This window comes from Cryptomeria japonica, chromosome 8 (genome assembly GCF_030272615.1).
Source record: "Cryptomeria japonica chromosome 8, Sugi_1.0, whole genome shotgun sequence".
Lineage (NCBI taxonomy): Eukaryota > Viridiplantae > Streptophyta > Pinopsida > Cupressales > Cupressaceae > Cryptomeria > Cryptomeria japonica.
Genome location: NC_081412.1, coordinates 162756576 through 162774347, shown reverse-complemented (window position 1 = coordinate 162774347; position 17772 = coordinate 162756576). Strand labels below are relative to the sequence as shown.

The following is a 17772-nucleotide window of genomic DNA, read 5'->3' as shown; positions in this document are numbered from 1 at the left end:
TAAATGTATGAACCAGTAGAATGCGTCTTCACCCAATGAATAAGGAAAAAGCCTGCATGCAACATCCGCGTATTCAATCCGCCTATTGCGCAACGCATCCTCAAATATTTTGATATGCTCTTCCGCTGTCCTGTTTGGGTCATTTGGATGAAAAACGGAACAGAATCTGTCTGGGCTCTTGGGCATATCATGGTAAGCCGGGAAAATCAGCGGTGACGGGTTGTCTACCAACCATGTGGCACCATTTGGAGCAGGTGGATTGTGCGCCATCTGTGGCTGAGTTATCTGTGTTGTAGTAGGAACTAGATTTGTAACCACTGGAACCGTAAAAACTGAACTCCCTGGAACGGCGGACTGCTGATTCGCCGAGCTGGACTCACTGGGGTCTGAAGGTTGGCGATAACCCTTGCGTCTATAGAACTGAAAACCAGTAAATCTCTCCCGTTCTGGGCTTGATTTTTGGACTCTTTCGAACCTTTTAGGAGAAAAAGACCCAATTCGTTCCAGCGTGAGTTGTCTTGGGAGTTGATCTGGTGGATGTGGTGCGGATCCTTCTCTCGCTGAGGAGGGTAGGATCTTCCTCTAACTTCCAAGCCAGGGAGTGTAACTTAATCCACAATGTATGACTGATTCAGCCACTGATCTAGCTGTTCAAGGGGAAGGTTGCGTGAGTGTTCACAGGGCAACACCATGCTGCATCTTGAGCTGCCTTCCTAGTATCTGTTGCACGCAAGAAGGGATAAAAGCTGATTCTGCGTCTTCCTTTCTGAGAGTAGTCTGATATGATCTTTGAGCTAGACTGCTCGGAAGACCCTCCTTCTAGCGCCAATTCTGTTGACGTGCGCGAAGGAGGGACAAAAGTCTTGGATAACTCTTTACGGATATGATTCTCTTGATTTTGGCAGTTCAAACAATCATGCATTTACTGCGGTCGGCCCTCCTTCTAGCGCCAATTCTGCGTTGGCCGTATGGAGTTTGCAGCAATGCGATTTCAGACACGTCAACAGAATTGGCGCTAGAAGGAGGGCCGACCGCAGTAAATGCATGATTGTTTGAACTGCCAAAATCAAGATAATCATATCCGTAAAGAGTTATCCAAGACTTTTGTCCCTCCTTCGCGCACGTCAACAGGTTCATATCTAAGAGGTGACGATCTCTTAAGATAATGAACACTTGTATATAGACATTATAAGGTGACGATCTTATAATGTCCAAACCAGTTATCATGTTGGATCTCTGGTGTGTCATGGATGTGCCATGATTGTGTTGTGGTGAAACATTTGTATAAGGTGTTTTGTGCACATACCACAACTTGGATAAGATAAGAATTTAAATCTTTCTCATATGATTATCCTTAAGTATTGTGTGTTTAGGCAATACTAATATCACGTGCTTAGGTGATATCCTGACATCACAAGATTGACGTGATGGACATTTGTATCATATGTTTAGGTGATACTTCATATCATGTGATTAGGTGATATGACATTTGTATAAGGTGTTTGTGCACATACCACAACTTGGATAAGATGAGAAGTTAATCCTCCTCATATGATTATCCTTAAGTATTGCGTGTGCAGGCAATACCGATATCACATGCTTAAGTGATATCCTGTAAATCACAAGATTGATGTGATGGATTTTAGTATCATGTATTTAGGTGATACCTCATATCATATGATTAGGTGGTATGATTTTTTAGAATGTCTAAAAAGCTAACTATCATTTGAATTGTGATGCTTAAATATATTGTTTACATTCATCTTACCTAGCTAAGAGGGAGTGTTAATGCATGATAGCTTCGGTAAGATAAATGATTGAATGAGAGATAAATGAAGTCTCTCATTCAATCACTTATCATATCGATAACTATGATAAAACTTTCAAGCAATTAATTCCTCTTTGATAGCCATTCTACATTTGCATATAAATAACCTATTCAGTTCGATCAAACCCTTAACATTGATAATCATACTATATCCTTTGTTTATGTTCATCGATTTCTAAATCTTGCATTTCGATTTATATCGATTAACATAATTGATGATAAATAAATGATTAATCAAAACACCGATTAATATCGGGTTGCATATGCTTTAATATATCGGGTGACATGATAAAGGTTACCGATAGTTATCGGGTGTTAAGCCTACACCGATAGTTATCGGTTGTTAAGGCTAACATGCCGATAACTATCGGCTGTTAGTATTGTGCAAACACCGATAGTCATCGGTTTTTAAAATATATACACACCGATTGGTATTAACAATGAACATGCATTTGTTTAGTATTAACAAAGAGGCACGATCAAGTAATGTCTTGATCGGTCATCACCGATCAAGGCATTGCTTGATTGTACCCAATTTGTTATATACTTATATTGAGTGGCATTCGTGAGATAGGGCATAGAAAATAATAAATGTTCCTTTGACCTGCCATACAAAAGAAGAAAGTCAGATTTATATTTTAATCAGTAATACATAGAACAAGATAATATAAAATAGAATATAACTTGCATATTGAATGTAAATTGAACATCTTTTACATTCAGAATAGTCATTGTATGTTGAAGATTTTACTCTATGGCATGCTTCCCGAGGCATAATTTTGCCTAATCCTTGGAATGGCTTAATCCTCAGTCCATCCTCGAACTGCTTTTCAAATTTCGTCGCATTCTGGGTTCGTTTGCTATGTCTTTCCTTCAATTTCGGGTTTAAAAATCCCAATTGCAGGTGGATAATTTTCCTTGAACCGCAAGTTTTAATGATTTCCATTGTTTTGGTCTTTGTAGGGAAATTTTTAGCTTATTACATGTGCACTTTATTAAAAAATGAAAACTTGTAATTTGTTTTAAATTTCCCCTTTATTGTTTTTATTGTTTCTTTGGTTTTTTTTTGTTAAAATATGGATTTTTTGGTTAAGTTACAAGTAAACTTGTAATTCTTTCCAAAACCCCTACTTTAATTGTTTTTATATGTAATAGGGATTTTAAACCCCTATTACATGTGTGCAAATAAATTATAACTTGTTATAGGTGTTTTATTTCCCCTTTACAAGTGATTTTAAACTTGCATCTCTCTCAAAAAATCCCGATTTTGCCTTGTAAATGAAAAAGTGACAATTTAAAACTTGCACTTTGTCTCCAAAAACCTGATTTTGCTCATAAAGTGCATTTTTGACATTTTAAACTTGCTATTTGGCCAAAAAATCTTGATTTTGCCCAGCATGTTGAAAAAGTGAAATTTTAAACTTTTTATATCTTCTAAAAAACTCGATTTTCATTGTTTCAATGCATTTCAAACTTGTTATTGGTTCCAAAAAACCCGAATTGCAAGGAAAAACATTTTTTTTGAGGATTTTAGGCAAATTTTTGTTGAGATTTTTTGGGAAATAGAAGGCGTTTTGGATTGCTCCCTATTTTTATGCATTTTGAAACTCTTCTCATGCCATTTGGTGGATTTGTTTGCTGGTTTGAAGGCATTTTAACAGTAAAAAACGTTTTTTAAAATGCCACGTTTTACTTCTTCAAATGCCACGAATCATACCTCTCCTAAGTCGTTTTGGCTTCTTTCATCTAGGCGTGGAGATTGGAGCTTTGTTTGATTCATTTTTCATGCATTTGCTGCCACATTTTTTAGTTTTGGGCTTTTTTTCAAAAACTTGGCTAGGGTTTTGAAATGCGGTTAATTTCTTTTTAAGAGTTCTTCCTTCTTTCAAAGATTGATCATCTTTTTGAAGAGGCATTTTTAGTTTTAAGCAAGGTTTGATTTGTTTTCGTTCTTTGTTTCATTTTCTTGTTTTCTTGTTTTTCCTTTCTAGTTGTAAATGGTTGGTTCTTCTCCAAAAATTGGTTTTTGGGAGAGAGATTTTCCCCTTGATATGCAATTTTTGAATTGCATTCTTCTTCCCCATTTTCCCTCTTTACTTGTATTCGGGATTTTAAATCCCGATTACAAGTTGGATGAAAATAATTGTTCTTCCCTTACGGATAAAAGATTTAACCATCTTTTGTTTAAATTCCAAGTTTCAAAGATGAAAAATACCCATTCTTTCATTTCGGGTTTTTAGAACCGGATTACATGTTGAAAGTTCTTCCCATTTTCTTGAAGATGACCTTCCCAAAATCTTTTCATATTCATTTCCATCATCCGTACATACCATTTCATCCACCCATTTCACACCTTCATTCATTTTCCCCATTTAAAGTCTACCTGCGGTCAGCCATCCAGAACCCGAAATTGGTCCAAATTACACTCAAAAAACACTTGAAAATGAGTTCTAAAGGTCCAATTACAAGTGCAAACTTGTGTTTACCCATTACACATATGAAGTTGCATGTTTGTTCTCCACAATTGCAAGTTAATGCTCTTGTTTTTCCCATACATGTAATGCAGCTTCCAAAACCCGAAATTCACTTGTGAGCCCATTTTTGCATCAATTTATCCCTTCCCTTGTCAGTCCGGTTTGCACACACGACCTACCAAATCAACGAATTAAGGCATGGGCCTTATTTTGCAAGCAGATTTCAAGATTGGAGGATGATACAAAGAAGAGATACAATAAGAATTCATGGTTGAGAACATAGAATGCTTTCAAGACAAAGATGGTCATGACATAAAAGGAGGAAGGCAATCCTTTCCCTCCTGAAAAGATAGTGCTACCCCAAGCAAGAAGATAAGGATGCAAGTTCTCGTTCCGGTTCAAAATGTCTTTACCAATCTAGAATACTTCAAGTTCTAGCATCCTGAAGCGACATGAAGATCATCACAAACAAAGGATGATGCAGTTAGAGTCGTGTCTTTAACACATGGAATAGTTTTAGTTATGCATTTGTAATTTTGTTTTGACAAGTTACATGTAAAAAAAAAAAAAAAAGCTTTGTAATTGCAAGTTAACTCATTACTTGCACTTTTGTAATTACATGGTAGGCAACTACAAGTTATGTTTAGTTAGGACTGTCGTTGGAATAAGTCTTAGTTAGTTATTGAAGTCTTAGTTAGTTATTGAATAAGTCTTGGTGGTTGAGAAAATCTCTCAAGTTAGTTAGGATCCTCCCACCTTTTTCTCAAGGCTCCTCTTCTATAAATACTTGAGGGGTCAATTGTAATCTTTATCTTTTTGGAAAACAAGCAAAAACTCTACCAAATTTACAGCAAAGAAGTCTTTGAGCTTTCATGTGTAAATTCAAGAATTGAAAGGAATAGAAGGAAATTGCTCAAGCTTTGGGTCTTTGTGCTACATTCTTGAGTTAGTGTTCTATATTATCTTTCTTGCAAGTGTTTCTTAAAGAGCTTAATCGATTTTGATTTGCAGTCTTTGTGCTGCAAGTATTTGAGGTTAATATAGATTAAAATAAGTATTCTGTTGAAACAAGCTATAAGTCTTTGTGCTTTCACTTGTTCTTAAGAGAATTTAGGAGCAGATTTTGTGAGAAATAGTTGTGAGTCTTTGAGTTTATACTACTTCCCATTGTTTTATGTAGGAAAGAATAAGATATTGCAGTCTTTGAGTTGTTATAATTTGTTCTTGATAGTGTTAGTATAGAAAAGGGTAGATAGGACTTCACATAATCAAGTATTTGAGCTTGATATTGATGTCCCGTCCCGAAGGAAGTGACGAAAGTCTTTGAGCTTTCAGGAAACTTCATTTCCTTTCTCTCATTTCATTTTGAAAGTTGTTATTGTTGTTTTATATCGAATCGCTATCACTTTTCTGTGAAGAGAAAAGGATATTGTCTTTCTTGAAAGAAGAAGAAAGATTGCTGTCCCATCCTATTTTATTTTTAAAGTTGTAGTTAGATAGGGGGAGCCTTCCCTTAATTAGGAGAGTTTTACTCAAACATTGTGGTTGAAACCACAATTTTGTATATTTCTCCAAGTGTACAAAATTTTCAACCAACAGGCGCAAGTGTGGCTGCACTGTTCTTTTGATGGGTGGATGAACAAAAAGGATTGCACCATTGTCAAATTTTTGGTAGCTTCAAATTGTGAGGTACTTTTCTTGAAATTAGTGGATGCCTCTAACAAAGTAAAAAATTTAAAAACATCGAGTTAATGTTGGAGGAAATTGCCATGGTAGTGGGCATGGAGAATGTAGTTCAAATCATAACTGACAATGCAACAACATATGTGGCGTTTGGGAGATTGCTCAAAGAGAGGCATCGACCACTATTTTGGACCCCTTGCATAAAACATTGCCTTGACTCTCTCTTGGAAGACATAGGAAAACTTGATTGGGTGAGACCGGTTGTGGATAATGCAAGAAGCATAAATTTTTATTTACAACCACCCTTGGGTTCTTAATTTGATTCTAGATCACACCAAAGGGAGAGAGTAGGTGTGATTGGGTGTCATAACATTTGCAATGATTTTCCTAACATTGCAAAGCATTATTGGTTTGTTGACTTCATTGAAATAGATGTTTGCGAGTCAAGCATGGCTAGAGTCATCATATTCAAAGAACCTTGAAGGAGAGAGGGTTGCAAGGATAGTTTTTAATAATATTTTTGCACAAACAACTACGGAGATTGTGAACGTAACCTCAAAATTTCAATTTTGAAGTCAAATTGAATATTTAATTTTTTAATGTCTTTCATTATAAATTTGTAACCCCAATATTTTTGTGTTTGTAAATTCTGGGTGTCAAAGCCCTTAGTTAGAGTTCTCCGTTTGGTAGATGGGGATCAAAACCCAATGGGGTACATTAATGAGGCCATGGATAGGTCCAAAGAGTCCATTTGAAACTTTTACAAGAGGGATAGCCTTAAGTTTGATCCCATTTGGGAGAACATTGATCGGAGGTAGAATAATCAACTCCACCAACCCATCCATGCAGTAGTATACTTCCTCAACCCTGGATTTTACCATTTGGATGGCTTCTCAGATGTTAATGGAGAGGTTATGGAGGGCCTCACGAATGCATGTAGAGAATGATACTTCAAGTTGAGGTGAGAGGCCTCAGTATTTAAGAATTGCACAATTACAAGACTAGTAGGGGTAAGAAATTTTCTTCGAAACTAGCTATTTGAGGAAGAACCACTTTGTCTCAAAGTAACAAAAATTGGAGTCGTTATATCACATACATTTTACAAGTTACAAACTTCAAATTTACAAATATTGATAATTTGATAAAATATGGGTTTCTTACGAACTCTTCAATATTTATTTTGTAGATTCTTAGTGTATTAGTTGGGGTTCAAATATCCCAAACATTCAAAGATTAGCTCTTTGCATTTTGTGCCAACCTTGTAGTGTATCTAGCTGTGAGCGCAATTGGAGTTTGTTTGAGGCCATCCACACAAAGAAGAACAAATTAACTCAAAAAAGTCGCAATGACCTTGTGCTTGTGCAATACAACCTTTGGCTTCACACAAGAAGCATAGAGGATAAATTAGAGGAGGTGATTGATTTGGATAACATTTATCCTTATAGCAATTGGATAGGGTGGGATGAGAAGCTCTCATTTTTTACTATAGATGAGATTCTTGATTTTGAGAGGCAAGCGATGGAGGATGTGGATGCAGCAAAAGGAGCTATAAGATTGGATGACATTGATGTGGCAAAGGAATCACTGCCATCTACTAGTAGGATGGAGGTTGAGTTAGAGCCATAAGAACAACCTTTTATACTGAGTGAGAAGCTGCAACAAACTCCAAGGATTAGAACTTCAACGTTTCCACTAGATAGGGAAGAGGAAGATGTAAAATGTTGTTTTTCATAATATGTAATTTATGATTTATGATGATGATTTTCAAAGGCAATCAACATAAATTCATAATAGTTGTCAGCTATCTATTGTATTGGGATTCCACATGATGCTATTTTGTAGTCAATTTGTTCAAATTAATCAAATTTAATGGAAAACACTTCTGTACTCATTTATGGACTCTCCAGATACATTTTATCATTGAATTTTGCAAAAAAGATGTGTTTCAAAAGAAATTTAAGCAATTTTTTGAGTTGCCAAGTCACAGCTGCCAAGTTTTTGGCGATTCAAAGTCTTCCAACTATGGGTCTTACCTCTCAAAAGAACTTGTTAAGAGCTCCAAATGCCACAGATTCCTTGTGACACTTTTGATTGCAGCTTCAAAAGGATGTTTTTCAGGGATTTTTTGCATAGATTTTGCAAGTAGTTTTATGAGCTATAGTTGACACTTGAGCCCTATTCAGATCATGCCCATATTTACCTCCGTTGGATTTTTTGATTCGATGTATCTCCCCTTTGAAACATTTCTTTCCTTTCTAATTGCATGATTGAAGGAGAGCAACAACTCAAGATATCCTTTTGAATCTATTCCATTTGTTCTTTCATTTATGTGCAATCTTACTGTCCAAGGAACAAACAAAGATAGCTTGCATGCAGTGTGTTAATACTTCTATACCATTTGTTCTTTTATTTATGTGTATTGTTATTACTGTTGACTTATGTATTTGCAATTTGGCATCCTGTCACAGGGGCATGGATTTCGGAAGGATCTTGCAGAGATGCTAGCTGGTCTCAAGCCTCAATTTATTCGATTCCCAGGTAGATTTGGTTGTAGCTCAGGATGTATGCAACATTTTGCTTCAGGAATGATAATCATTTGCATGCTCCCTAAATTCCAAAAAATCTATCATTTTTCATCAAAACATTGTCCAGTCCAATTTATTAGTAGAAACAAGAAAGAAGCTGGAGTTAATCAGCGGGTAACAAATGGAAAAATTAAATATGCAATCATGAAATAAAAAGATCTGGCATGAAATATGTCGAGTTTATTTTGGATGTCAGTAGAGTGAGTTAAAGTAGCAAGTCTGACCTAAATGATTCCAAGTTTAGTCTTAAATGCAGATGCACATTTGGAAAGAACTTTGTTATCTAGAGTTGTAGGTAACAAAAAACACAATGGGCATAGAAAACGTTGTTTAAAGGCCTATTATGCATATCATTGACAGAGGAATCCTTTTTTACCTTCATTATGTGGATCCAGGCTGTAGTCTGGTATATATTTTATATGACAGAATATTTGGATAAACTTCTATTACCTTAAATTATTTTTTCATTTTTTTTTTCTCAAAATAATAGGAGTAAGTGCAGAACTAACAATATACCATGTAATCAAATGAAACTTTAAACCCTTAAGAAGAGTGAAAGTCAGATTGCTGAATTTTTTTCTTGATTAATTGTATTTCCAGGTGGTTGTTACGTGGAGGGAAACTGGCTTAGAAATGCATTTCGTTGGAGAGAGTCAGTTGGACCCTGGGAAGAGAGGCCTGGTCATTTTGGTGATAAATGGAACTATTGGACCGATGATGGCCTTGGGTACTATGAGTTCCTTCAAGTATGTGCCTGCATCTCTCTCGCAGTGCTTAACTTTGTTGTTCGTGTAATGAAGGTTCACATGCATTTTCCAACTTTGTTGACTTCCGCATACATCTTTCCCATTCTGTTCTTTTTTGATACTGTGATTTGTAGCTTGCTGAGGATCTAAATGCACTGCCAATATGGGTCTTCAACAATGGTACCAATTTATAAACTCACACAAATATAGCAAGAGAGAAGATAATTAGAAAGCAATTTTCCAAGTAGAATATATACAATTTTTGCATTCTTGAATTATTTATATCTTATTCCATTATGGATACTCTGCAGGTATTAGCCACACAGATCAGGTTTCAACTTCAAGTATTGGGCCTTTCATTCAGGTCAGTGTTTAGAGTGAATCTAACCTGGTCATAGGTAGCTACTTACAAGAGAGTGAGGCAAAAGAGGAAGGGGAAAATTAATCATTATAGCATAGCAGAAGCCTAGGAAATTAGGTTACTGATCTAGAATGATTGCACTAAGGTTCATGCATGCTTAAAATTTTTACGTCAGGAAAAATCATACCAAAAATAAAGCTTACTGTAAAGTTCACTTGGATATTGATTTTCCAAAAACACAAACTTCGTTGAAGAGTATGATCTTGTCACAAAAAATCAGCTACCGGTGGTAAAATATATTGTGGCATGATTGTTTCTTGAAGGTTCAATTTTTCCTCTTCAAAGTGGTTATAAATCCTGTATCATATACCAGTTCAGCGCAGTACCACTTGGTCTGGTTAGAAAATATTTTTGTGAGTACATTTAGGACAGTCGTGCTTTAAATTTCCCCCTATTTATGCATGTGATGATTTATAATTTGATCATGTTGCTCTTCCAAATTAAACAATGGTAACTTCATTTTTTAATGTACTTGACGTGCGATTACATTGTAAATTTTTTTTTTAGGCCGGCCTAATTATTTCATTTTAAGAAAAGACACTTAAATAGTTTTAAAAAAATGTCTTTAACACTTTACTTAAAATATAATTTAAAGGGGCCCTTGGATATAATTTAAGAGTTTTTTATTCTTTTGGAAGGCAAATACAAGATAAATTAAAATATTCAAATAATTAGAGGACCCAAGGCAAAACACCTATAAAAGAGAGTTCAAGGCTATTGACCATCACTGTCCATCTTCATCATTTTTGAATTTTGAATTTTAGATGCATTCAAGGACAAAAACTCTTAAGAATAGAAGATCCAAAAGACAAAAGCCTTCTTGTATTCAATATAACTATCATATCTCTAGGAATGATTCTATTCAAGGATCACTTTTCAGCTTCAAGTGGAAAAGGATCTGGAGTTGCAAGTGAATTTCAGCAATGTATCAAAAGTTTGAATTTCATTCAAAATTATTGATTCTCATGGTCTTTTCAATTATTAAATTTATTTTTCTTGTTGTTTAATACTGCTAGTTTAATTTTAATCATGAACAGAAATTACATTAGAAGGTAATTTTTTATTATTAATTAATTTGCTGATGTTATTAATTGATTATTAGTTGTTTAAAAACCAAGCCGTAGCATAAAATTCCAAGCACGGTAATTCATAGCCTATACTTGAATGATATACATAGAGCTGCAAGGAGTCACAGCCTATAATATTACTCAAAACTGCTGTACAATCAAAAGATCCCACCCCAGTTTGCTGCTGTACCATTTAAGGCATGATATCAGCTTTTGTTGGCTCCTTTTGATTTAGATTATTTTTAGTTTATTGTTAATTACTGATCAATGAATGAAAGATTTTAATAACATCCAATAGGCCAAAGCAGCCTATGAGACCCAAGAATAGCACACACCAGAGAACAAGGCACCAAAACCTTAAACAGTTCGCAATCTCCCCATCAGATATGTTCTTCAACAGTAACTTTTGATCAATAGGTTCACTGTCTTGCCCAGATTAAATTGTTTGTTTTTAAAATGTCCTCATAACTTGTTTGGATGTCACTGTATGCTGGGCACTCCATGACAAAATGTTGCTCTATCTCTACCAACCCATGTTGCAAAATAGGCCTATGTAATGTCCCACCCTCTTTGGGACACTGAATTTTTGAACAGTAGAAGAAGAACACCTGCTTGTTCTTTAATTAAAATAATAGTACTATATGTTTTTTCTTTTTTTGAATGTGATCTTTCAGAGCTAGACAGAAGTTGCAGAAGATGTAGTTGTTTTCTATGTTCTATTTTGAAAGAAAGAAGAGAAAAGCCTTCTTCCTTCTAATAACAAGAAGTAGATTGAAAACTGTTTTGAAATTACATTTAAGTTCAATACCTTTATCAGATTTCCATTGAAAAAGTGTACATCAATCTTCTGATAATAGTTCTATTACAAACAAGTGAAGTCCTTAAAACCACTACTAACATACCCGGTAGTTTGAGGAAGAGAAGTTGACTCTAGATGTAGCACACAACTAAGCTGCTCACTCAGAAAAGAGGTGCTTTTTTAGAACTTTAAAAAACTGATTCACCTTAAGCTCAATGGAAACCCTTGATGTAGAGTTCCCCTTCACACCCTTGGCTGGTCTCTCATAGCTGTAGATGTGCAGCAACAATGGAGGTTTACGTCTCCAAGTTTCTCAAAATAAGCTCCTCAAGGGAGGCGACAAGAGAAATATTATCCAACCTAATGCTTTGGCTCCTAAGTGTGCCTTTTAATGACTCTCCAAAGTTATGCCCTAATTAGGGCTAAAACCCTATCATTCCAAATCAGATTTTATGATTTAAATAATAGTTACCTTTTCCACATAGAAATATTCCACTTAAGAGCGCCCACTTTGGGTTATATACACTTTCTACTTAAACCAACTTTTATTCTCTCTCTTCCCCATTCACTCTCTCTCTAGGAATAAGAACTTAGGAAAGGGAAAACTTTATATTATGAATATGTTTTAGGTGACCCAAGGAGAAATTATAAAATTCGATGTAGCTTAACTGTAGTGATTAGTTTAATGCTCTGGCAAAACAAGAAAAATCCTCCTGCCACATTTTTTGGAGACCAACCTACTTGGGTCCTCAATCCAACTTGTTAGTCTATGAGGACCATTAATAGGCTAACCTTGTAAGTAGAACTAGCTAAGGAGTGGATATTACAGTCCGCTCTCCCCAAGATTGCCTGTCCTCAAGCAATCTCAACTCAAGATGCTGGAGTATTTGATCACTCTCCCATGTGGCATCTTCCAAAGGCAAGTTTTTCCATTTTACCAAGTATTCTTTGATGATCCTTTTCCGCAAAGTGCATTCTCTTGTATTAATGATGCCCTTTGGTACTATAATTAATTTTCCTTCCTTGTTGAGAGGGGGTAGCTCCATAGAGGGTACAATATGTTGTCGAAGAGCCTTTTTTAAGGTGAGATTCATGGAAGACATTATGCACTCTACTCTCTGCCGGTAGTTCCAACTCATAAGACACTTCTCCCAATTTCCGAACGATCTTGAAATGTCCATAGTAACAAGTCTTAAGTTTCTCAACACCGCTCTTCCTGAGTGTGGACTGTTTGTATGGTTGTAGCATCAAGTACACCATATCTCCGACCTCAAAAGAACATTCAACTCTATGTTGATCGACATAGTGCTTTTGCTGATTCTAGGCCTTCTCAATGTTTTCCTTTAAGGTCTTTAGTATGTCCTGACTCTCTTGAAGCACATTCTTGGCCTTGGGCACTCTGCTATCTCCAAGTAATAGATCCAGAAAGTTGGGTGCCTCGTAACCATAAAGAGCCATAAATGGTGTCATCTGAATAGACATATGGTAAGTGGTGTTATAACAATACTCCCCCAAATGTAACCACTTAACCCAAGCCTTATGTTGCCCAACTATTTAGTTTTGAAGGTAGCCTTCCACCCATTTATTAACAATTTTTGTTTCACCATCCGTCTGCGGGTGATAGTTGGTACCGGGAGTGAGCTCAGTCCCACTCAATCAGAACAGTTCCTGCTAAAAGTTATGCAGGAACTTACTATCTCTATCACTCACTATGTTCCGTGGTATCCCATGTAATTGGAATACCTCTTCGAAGAATAAATCAACAACCTATGCTGCTGTATATGTGGTTGAAATAGGAAAGAAATGAGCAAATTTTGTTAACCTGTCAACGACCACAAAAATACAGTCCCTGCCTTGGGCTTTGGGCAAAACCGTGATAAAGTTCATCAAAATGCTTTCCCATTTCTGATTGGGAATGGGTAGGGGCTGTAATAATCCAACCGCAAAGGAATGCTCATGTTTATTCTGCTGGCAAGTGGGGCATTCCCTTATATATTTTAAAACTTCAGCTTTGAGCCCTTTTTAAGTGAACTGTTCCTGAATCTGTTTGTAAGTCTTGAAGTAGCCTACATGCCCTATGAAAGGAATATCATGAAAGGCCCTCAAAACTTTCTTCTTCATTGCTGATCTTGGCACCGATAATATCCTCTCTTTGTAAATGATGAGATCATTTACAACTGTATGCCTGCCATCTTGAATGGTAACATCTATAATGTTTGAAGCCCATTTGTCTTTTGCATATTCAACTGAAATCCACTCTTTCCAATCAGCTTCTATCTCTCCTAAGGAACAGAAATGAGGTCTCCTTGAAAGTGCATCAGCAACAATGTTTTTCTTTCCCTTGACATAAACTATGTCAAAATCGTAAGCTTGTAATTTGCTTACCCATTTTTGTTGTCTATCATTGAGCTCATGCTGATTTAGGAAATGTTTAAGGCTGTTATGATTGGTTTTGACCACAAATTTGCTTCCTACCAAATATTGCCAATACTTAGCCAAGGCATGCATTATGGCTAACATTTCCTTGTCATAAATACTGTAACCTCTCTTGGTACCTTGTAATTTACGACTCTCAAAAGCAATAGGGTGTTTGTCTTGCATCAAAACAACTCCTATGGCTTCTCCTGAAGCATCACACTCAAGCTCAAAAGGTCTAGAAAAATTTGGAATAGCCAACACAGGACATGAACTCATTAACTGCTTAAACTTATCAAAACATTGGTGTGCCCTAGTATACCAAACAAAAGTCCCTTTCTTTGTCAAATCTGTAACTGGAGTAGGTTGTTGTGAAAATCCCTTGCCGAGGCGACGATGTAATCCACAAACGCCCAAGAATCCTTTAAGTTGTGTGAGGTTCTCGGGTGGGGGCCAATCAATAACAGCTCGGATTTTATCTGGATCAACTCTAACACCCTCGACACTAATGATATGCCCCAAATAAAATATAGCTTTGTTAAACTGAAGTCACATTTGGACTCCTTGGCATACAAGGACTTCCTCTCTAATATGTCCAGCACTGTGTTCAAGTGCGTAAGATGCTCATCCCATTTCCTGCTGAAAGTTAAAATATCATAAAAAAATACAAGGACAAATTTCCTCAACTGGTGCTAAAAGACTCTGTTCATGGTAGACTAGAAAGTAGCAGGGGCATTGGTTAAACCAAATGACATTACCAAAAACTCAAAGTGTCCATAATGACAATGGAAAGCAGTCTTCTCCATAACCTCACTTCAACTCTTATCTGATGATATCCGAATCTCAAATCAGCCTTAGAGAAGAAGCATGCTCCATGGAGCTCATCAATAAGTTCATCAATGCGTGGGATGGGTTATCTATTTTTGATTGTGTTCTTGTTCAATGCCTTATAGTCTATACATATCTGCAAAGTCCCATCTTTCCTTTTGACCTAAACAATTGAAGATGCAAATGAACTTTTACTGGTTCTGATATGTCCTAACTCAAGTAATTCTTTGATTGTCTTTTCAATCTCATCTTTCAGCCTCTTTGGCTGTCTGTAAGGGGTAATGATTACTGGTTTAGCCCCTTCCTCTAACTCAATGATGTGTTCTATGCCTCTATCAAGTAGTATCCTTGCTGGAATATCACTGAACACCTTATTGTGACTGTTGATTGCAACTTGAACATCGGGTGGATGGTTATCCTTTTGCTGATCTGATGTACTAGGCATGATTAAACATTCCGCTGCCCATTGTTCCTGTGCATGCCGAGATATCCGTTCCATTCTTATATAAGAAATGATGCGTAATCCTCCATCGAACATCCCCCTAAGGACATGTTTTTTTCCTTCTACCTCAAACTTCATCTCCATCGCTCGAAGGTTGAGAGTAAAGTCTCCAACGTCATGGAGCCACTTCATTCCCAAAACCACATCCATCTCACCAATGCGAACTACATAGTAATCTACTTGAAAGGTATAGTCAGTCAACTGCATGGTAAGATTGGGAATCCATCTACTGCATGTAAGAATGAAACCATCAACAACCCTTACTCCAAAGCCTTCAAACTCTTCTGTTTTAAGTCATCTCCTTGCCACGAGCCCCTCATCTATAAAGTTATGAGTAGCTCCTGTAGTCAATAGTGCAACAACCAGCTGCCCGTTTAAAACACTATGTATTCTAAAGGAACCTTCTTTCTGTATACTGGAAAGTTGTGCCATGGGTCTACTATCACCTTGTCCCCCTTTGGGCTCTTCTGGAGTGCCTCCTATTTCGCTATGCTCAGAATCTGATTGCTGTTCTGAATTTTCTGACTCCGATTCTTTTTCATAATAGTACTCTAATTAATTAACTTTGCCTCTCATAGGACATTTATGGTTTGGGTTCCATGGGCCTTGGCATTTGAAGCATAGTCTCCTCTTTCTAAGATCATTAAGGCTCTCATCATCAAGTCTAGAGGTACTTTTCCTTAGCTGATCTGTATTTTTCTGAAAATGTTTCTTGTCTTTCTTATGGGAAAAAGACTTGGGAGGGGACTTGTTTGTTGGGGCTGCAAGTTCCATGCCTCTTGCTTTCTTCATGGCCTCTTGAAGAGTGAGTGGATCAAATGCCTTAATCCATCCTCGTAGTTGCTCGGTAAGTCCTTCATCAAATAAAATCACCAATCTTCTTTCGTGATGCTAGGAACCATAACAAATAACCTTTGGAACTCAAATTTGTAAGCTTCTAAGGTATCATCTTGTCTCAATTGTGCAAGTTATAACTCTGAATCCTTTTTGTCAAAACGCTTGATGAGTTTGCTAGTAAACTCATCATAAGTAGTGATTAGATTATGGCCAAGAGTAACTAAACCGTGATACCAACATTCATGTGCTAATCCATCTAGGTGCAGAGTGGTGAATTTAATTGCTTCCTCCTCTGACATCAATCTCAAGGATAGGTAATTGTCAAGTTTTTGTACCCAAGCTTGTGCAGTACATTTTTCACTCACATCATAGTGTGCTAAAGTGACTTTTCCCACAACCTGTTGTAAATCTCTTTGCACATAAGGAGGCCTATACTCCATTCTCCCTGCTCCACTGGGTCTTTGCCTCTTTTGATTTAGAAATTGTTCCAAAGTTAACATGTCCCTGATATCAGGAGGAAGAGTCATGTACTCTATATGATGCAATCTGATTTCTTCAGTTAAGGACATGTGTCTCCTGTGTAGGTGGAGGTGAAGTATCTTCCTTTCTTGTGAAGGTGGGTTTAAGGGGTCTCAAAATTGATCCTGAAGATTTCCTTGCACTGTATCTGTTGGTTGGTGTTTTGTGACCACACCAACACAGAATAAAGTTTTCCAATGGTCACTTTATCCTCTCTTAATCAAAATCAGATGTAAGCTAAGATTGTAGGAAGATCATACATTGACTCCAAGGTTCCAACTGTGTATTAGCGACTTTACTGTGGATATAGACTCGTTTGGTGCCATGTTGCCAGTAATCCAAGGGTACTTACGAACACTTGAAGAAGACTTACATAAATTTATAGCTTCAACGAGATTTTCTCGAATGATTTGGCAATAAAATATCTTTCTTTTTGGGACTTTTCGATTAGATAATGCAGAAAGTAAAATGGGAAAGGGTTTTGGGATGCTACTCTAATCTAAGAACTCAATAGATAGTAATGATTCGGATGAGATCAACCACACTTCACTTCACCACTAGCAAACAACTACATAAACCGGGTGCAATCTTCAAAGGTTGTGTTTGAGAAATTTTAAACCATTGATGGACACCATCAGAGAACAATGTTCATCCAACAATTTAGATTAAGCGCACACATATAAAAGCTCAGTCCAACCTTGCACTGTCAATAGAAATCATCTATTAACAAAAGGTACGAGCAAGCGATCTTCACCTTAAAACATTGCAATCAACTATGTTCATCTAAATGCTTGAAATAAATCTAAACTAAGTGAGGAAAGTGAAACCATGCAAGCTACAAAATAACACAAGTGTATACCATTAGAGAACAATATATCATTGTTTATTACTTCTATTGCTTATCGCAACAATTTTATACAACCCCCCCCGCCCTCCTCCCCCCACTTTACAAATGAAGGGGTGACCCCCTTTAATAGGCCTCCATGAGGAAAATTTATTGCCTAGATTACAAACCGATCAACGACCAAGATTGGACATGCAAACCCTAATTAGGGTTTGACCAAAAGA

At 36.6% G+C, this 17772-nt stretch overlaps 1 protein-coding gene across 1 annotated transcript in view; it reads left to right on the top strand.

Moving 5' to 3' along the window:
• LOC131044799 (alpha-L-arabinofuranosidase 1) overlaps positions 1-17772 on the top strand; it is a 262170-nt gene that overhangs the window by 152828 nt on the left and 91570 nt on the right. Inside the window, exons 6-9 of the mRNA XM_057978239.2 lie at positions 8454-8523; positions 9171-9316; positions 9451-9496; positions 9628-9680. Coding sequence (XP_057834222.2) covers positions 8454-8523; positions 9171-9316; positions 9451-9496; positions 9628-9680 — 315 coding nt within the window. The remainder of the gene's footprint in view (positions 1-8453; positions 8524-9170; positions 9317-9450; positions 9497-9627; positions 9681-17772) is intronic.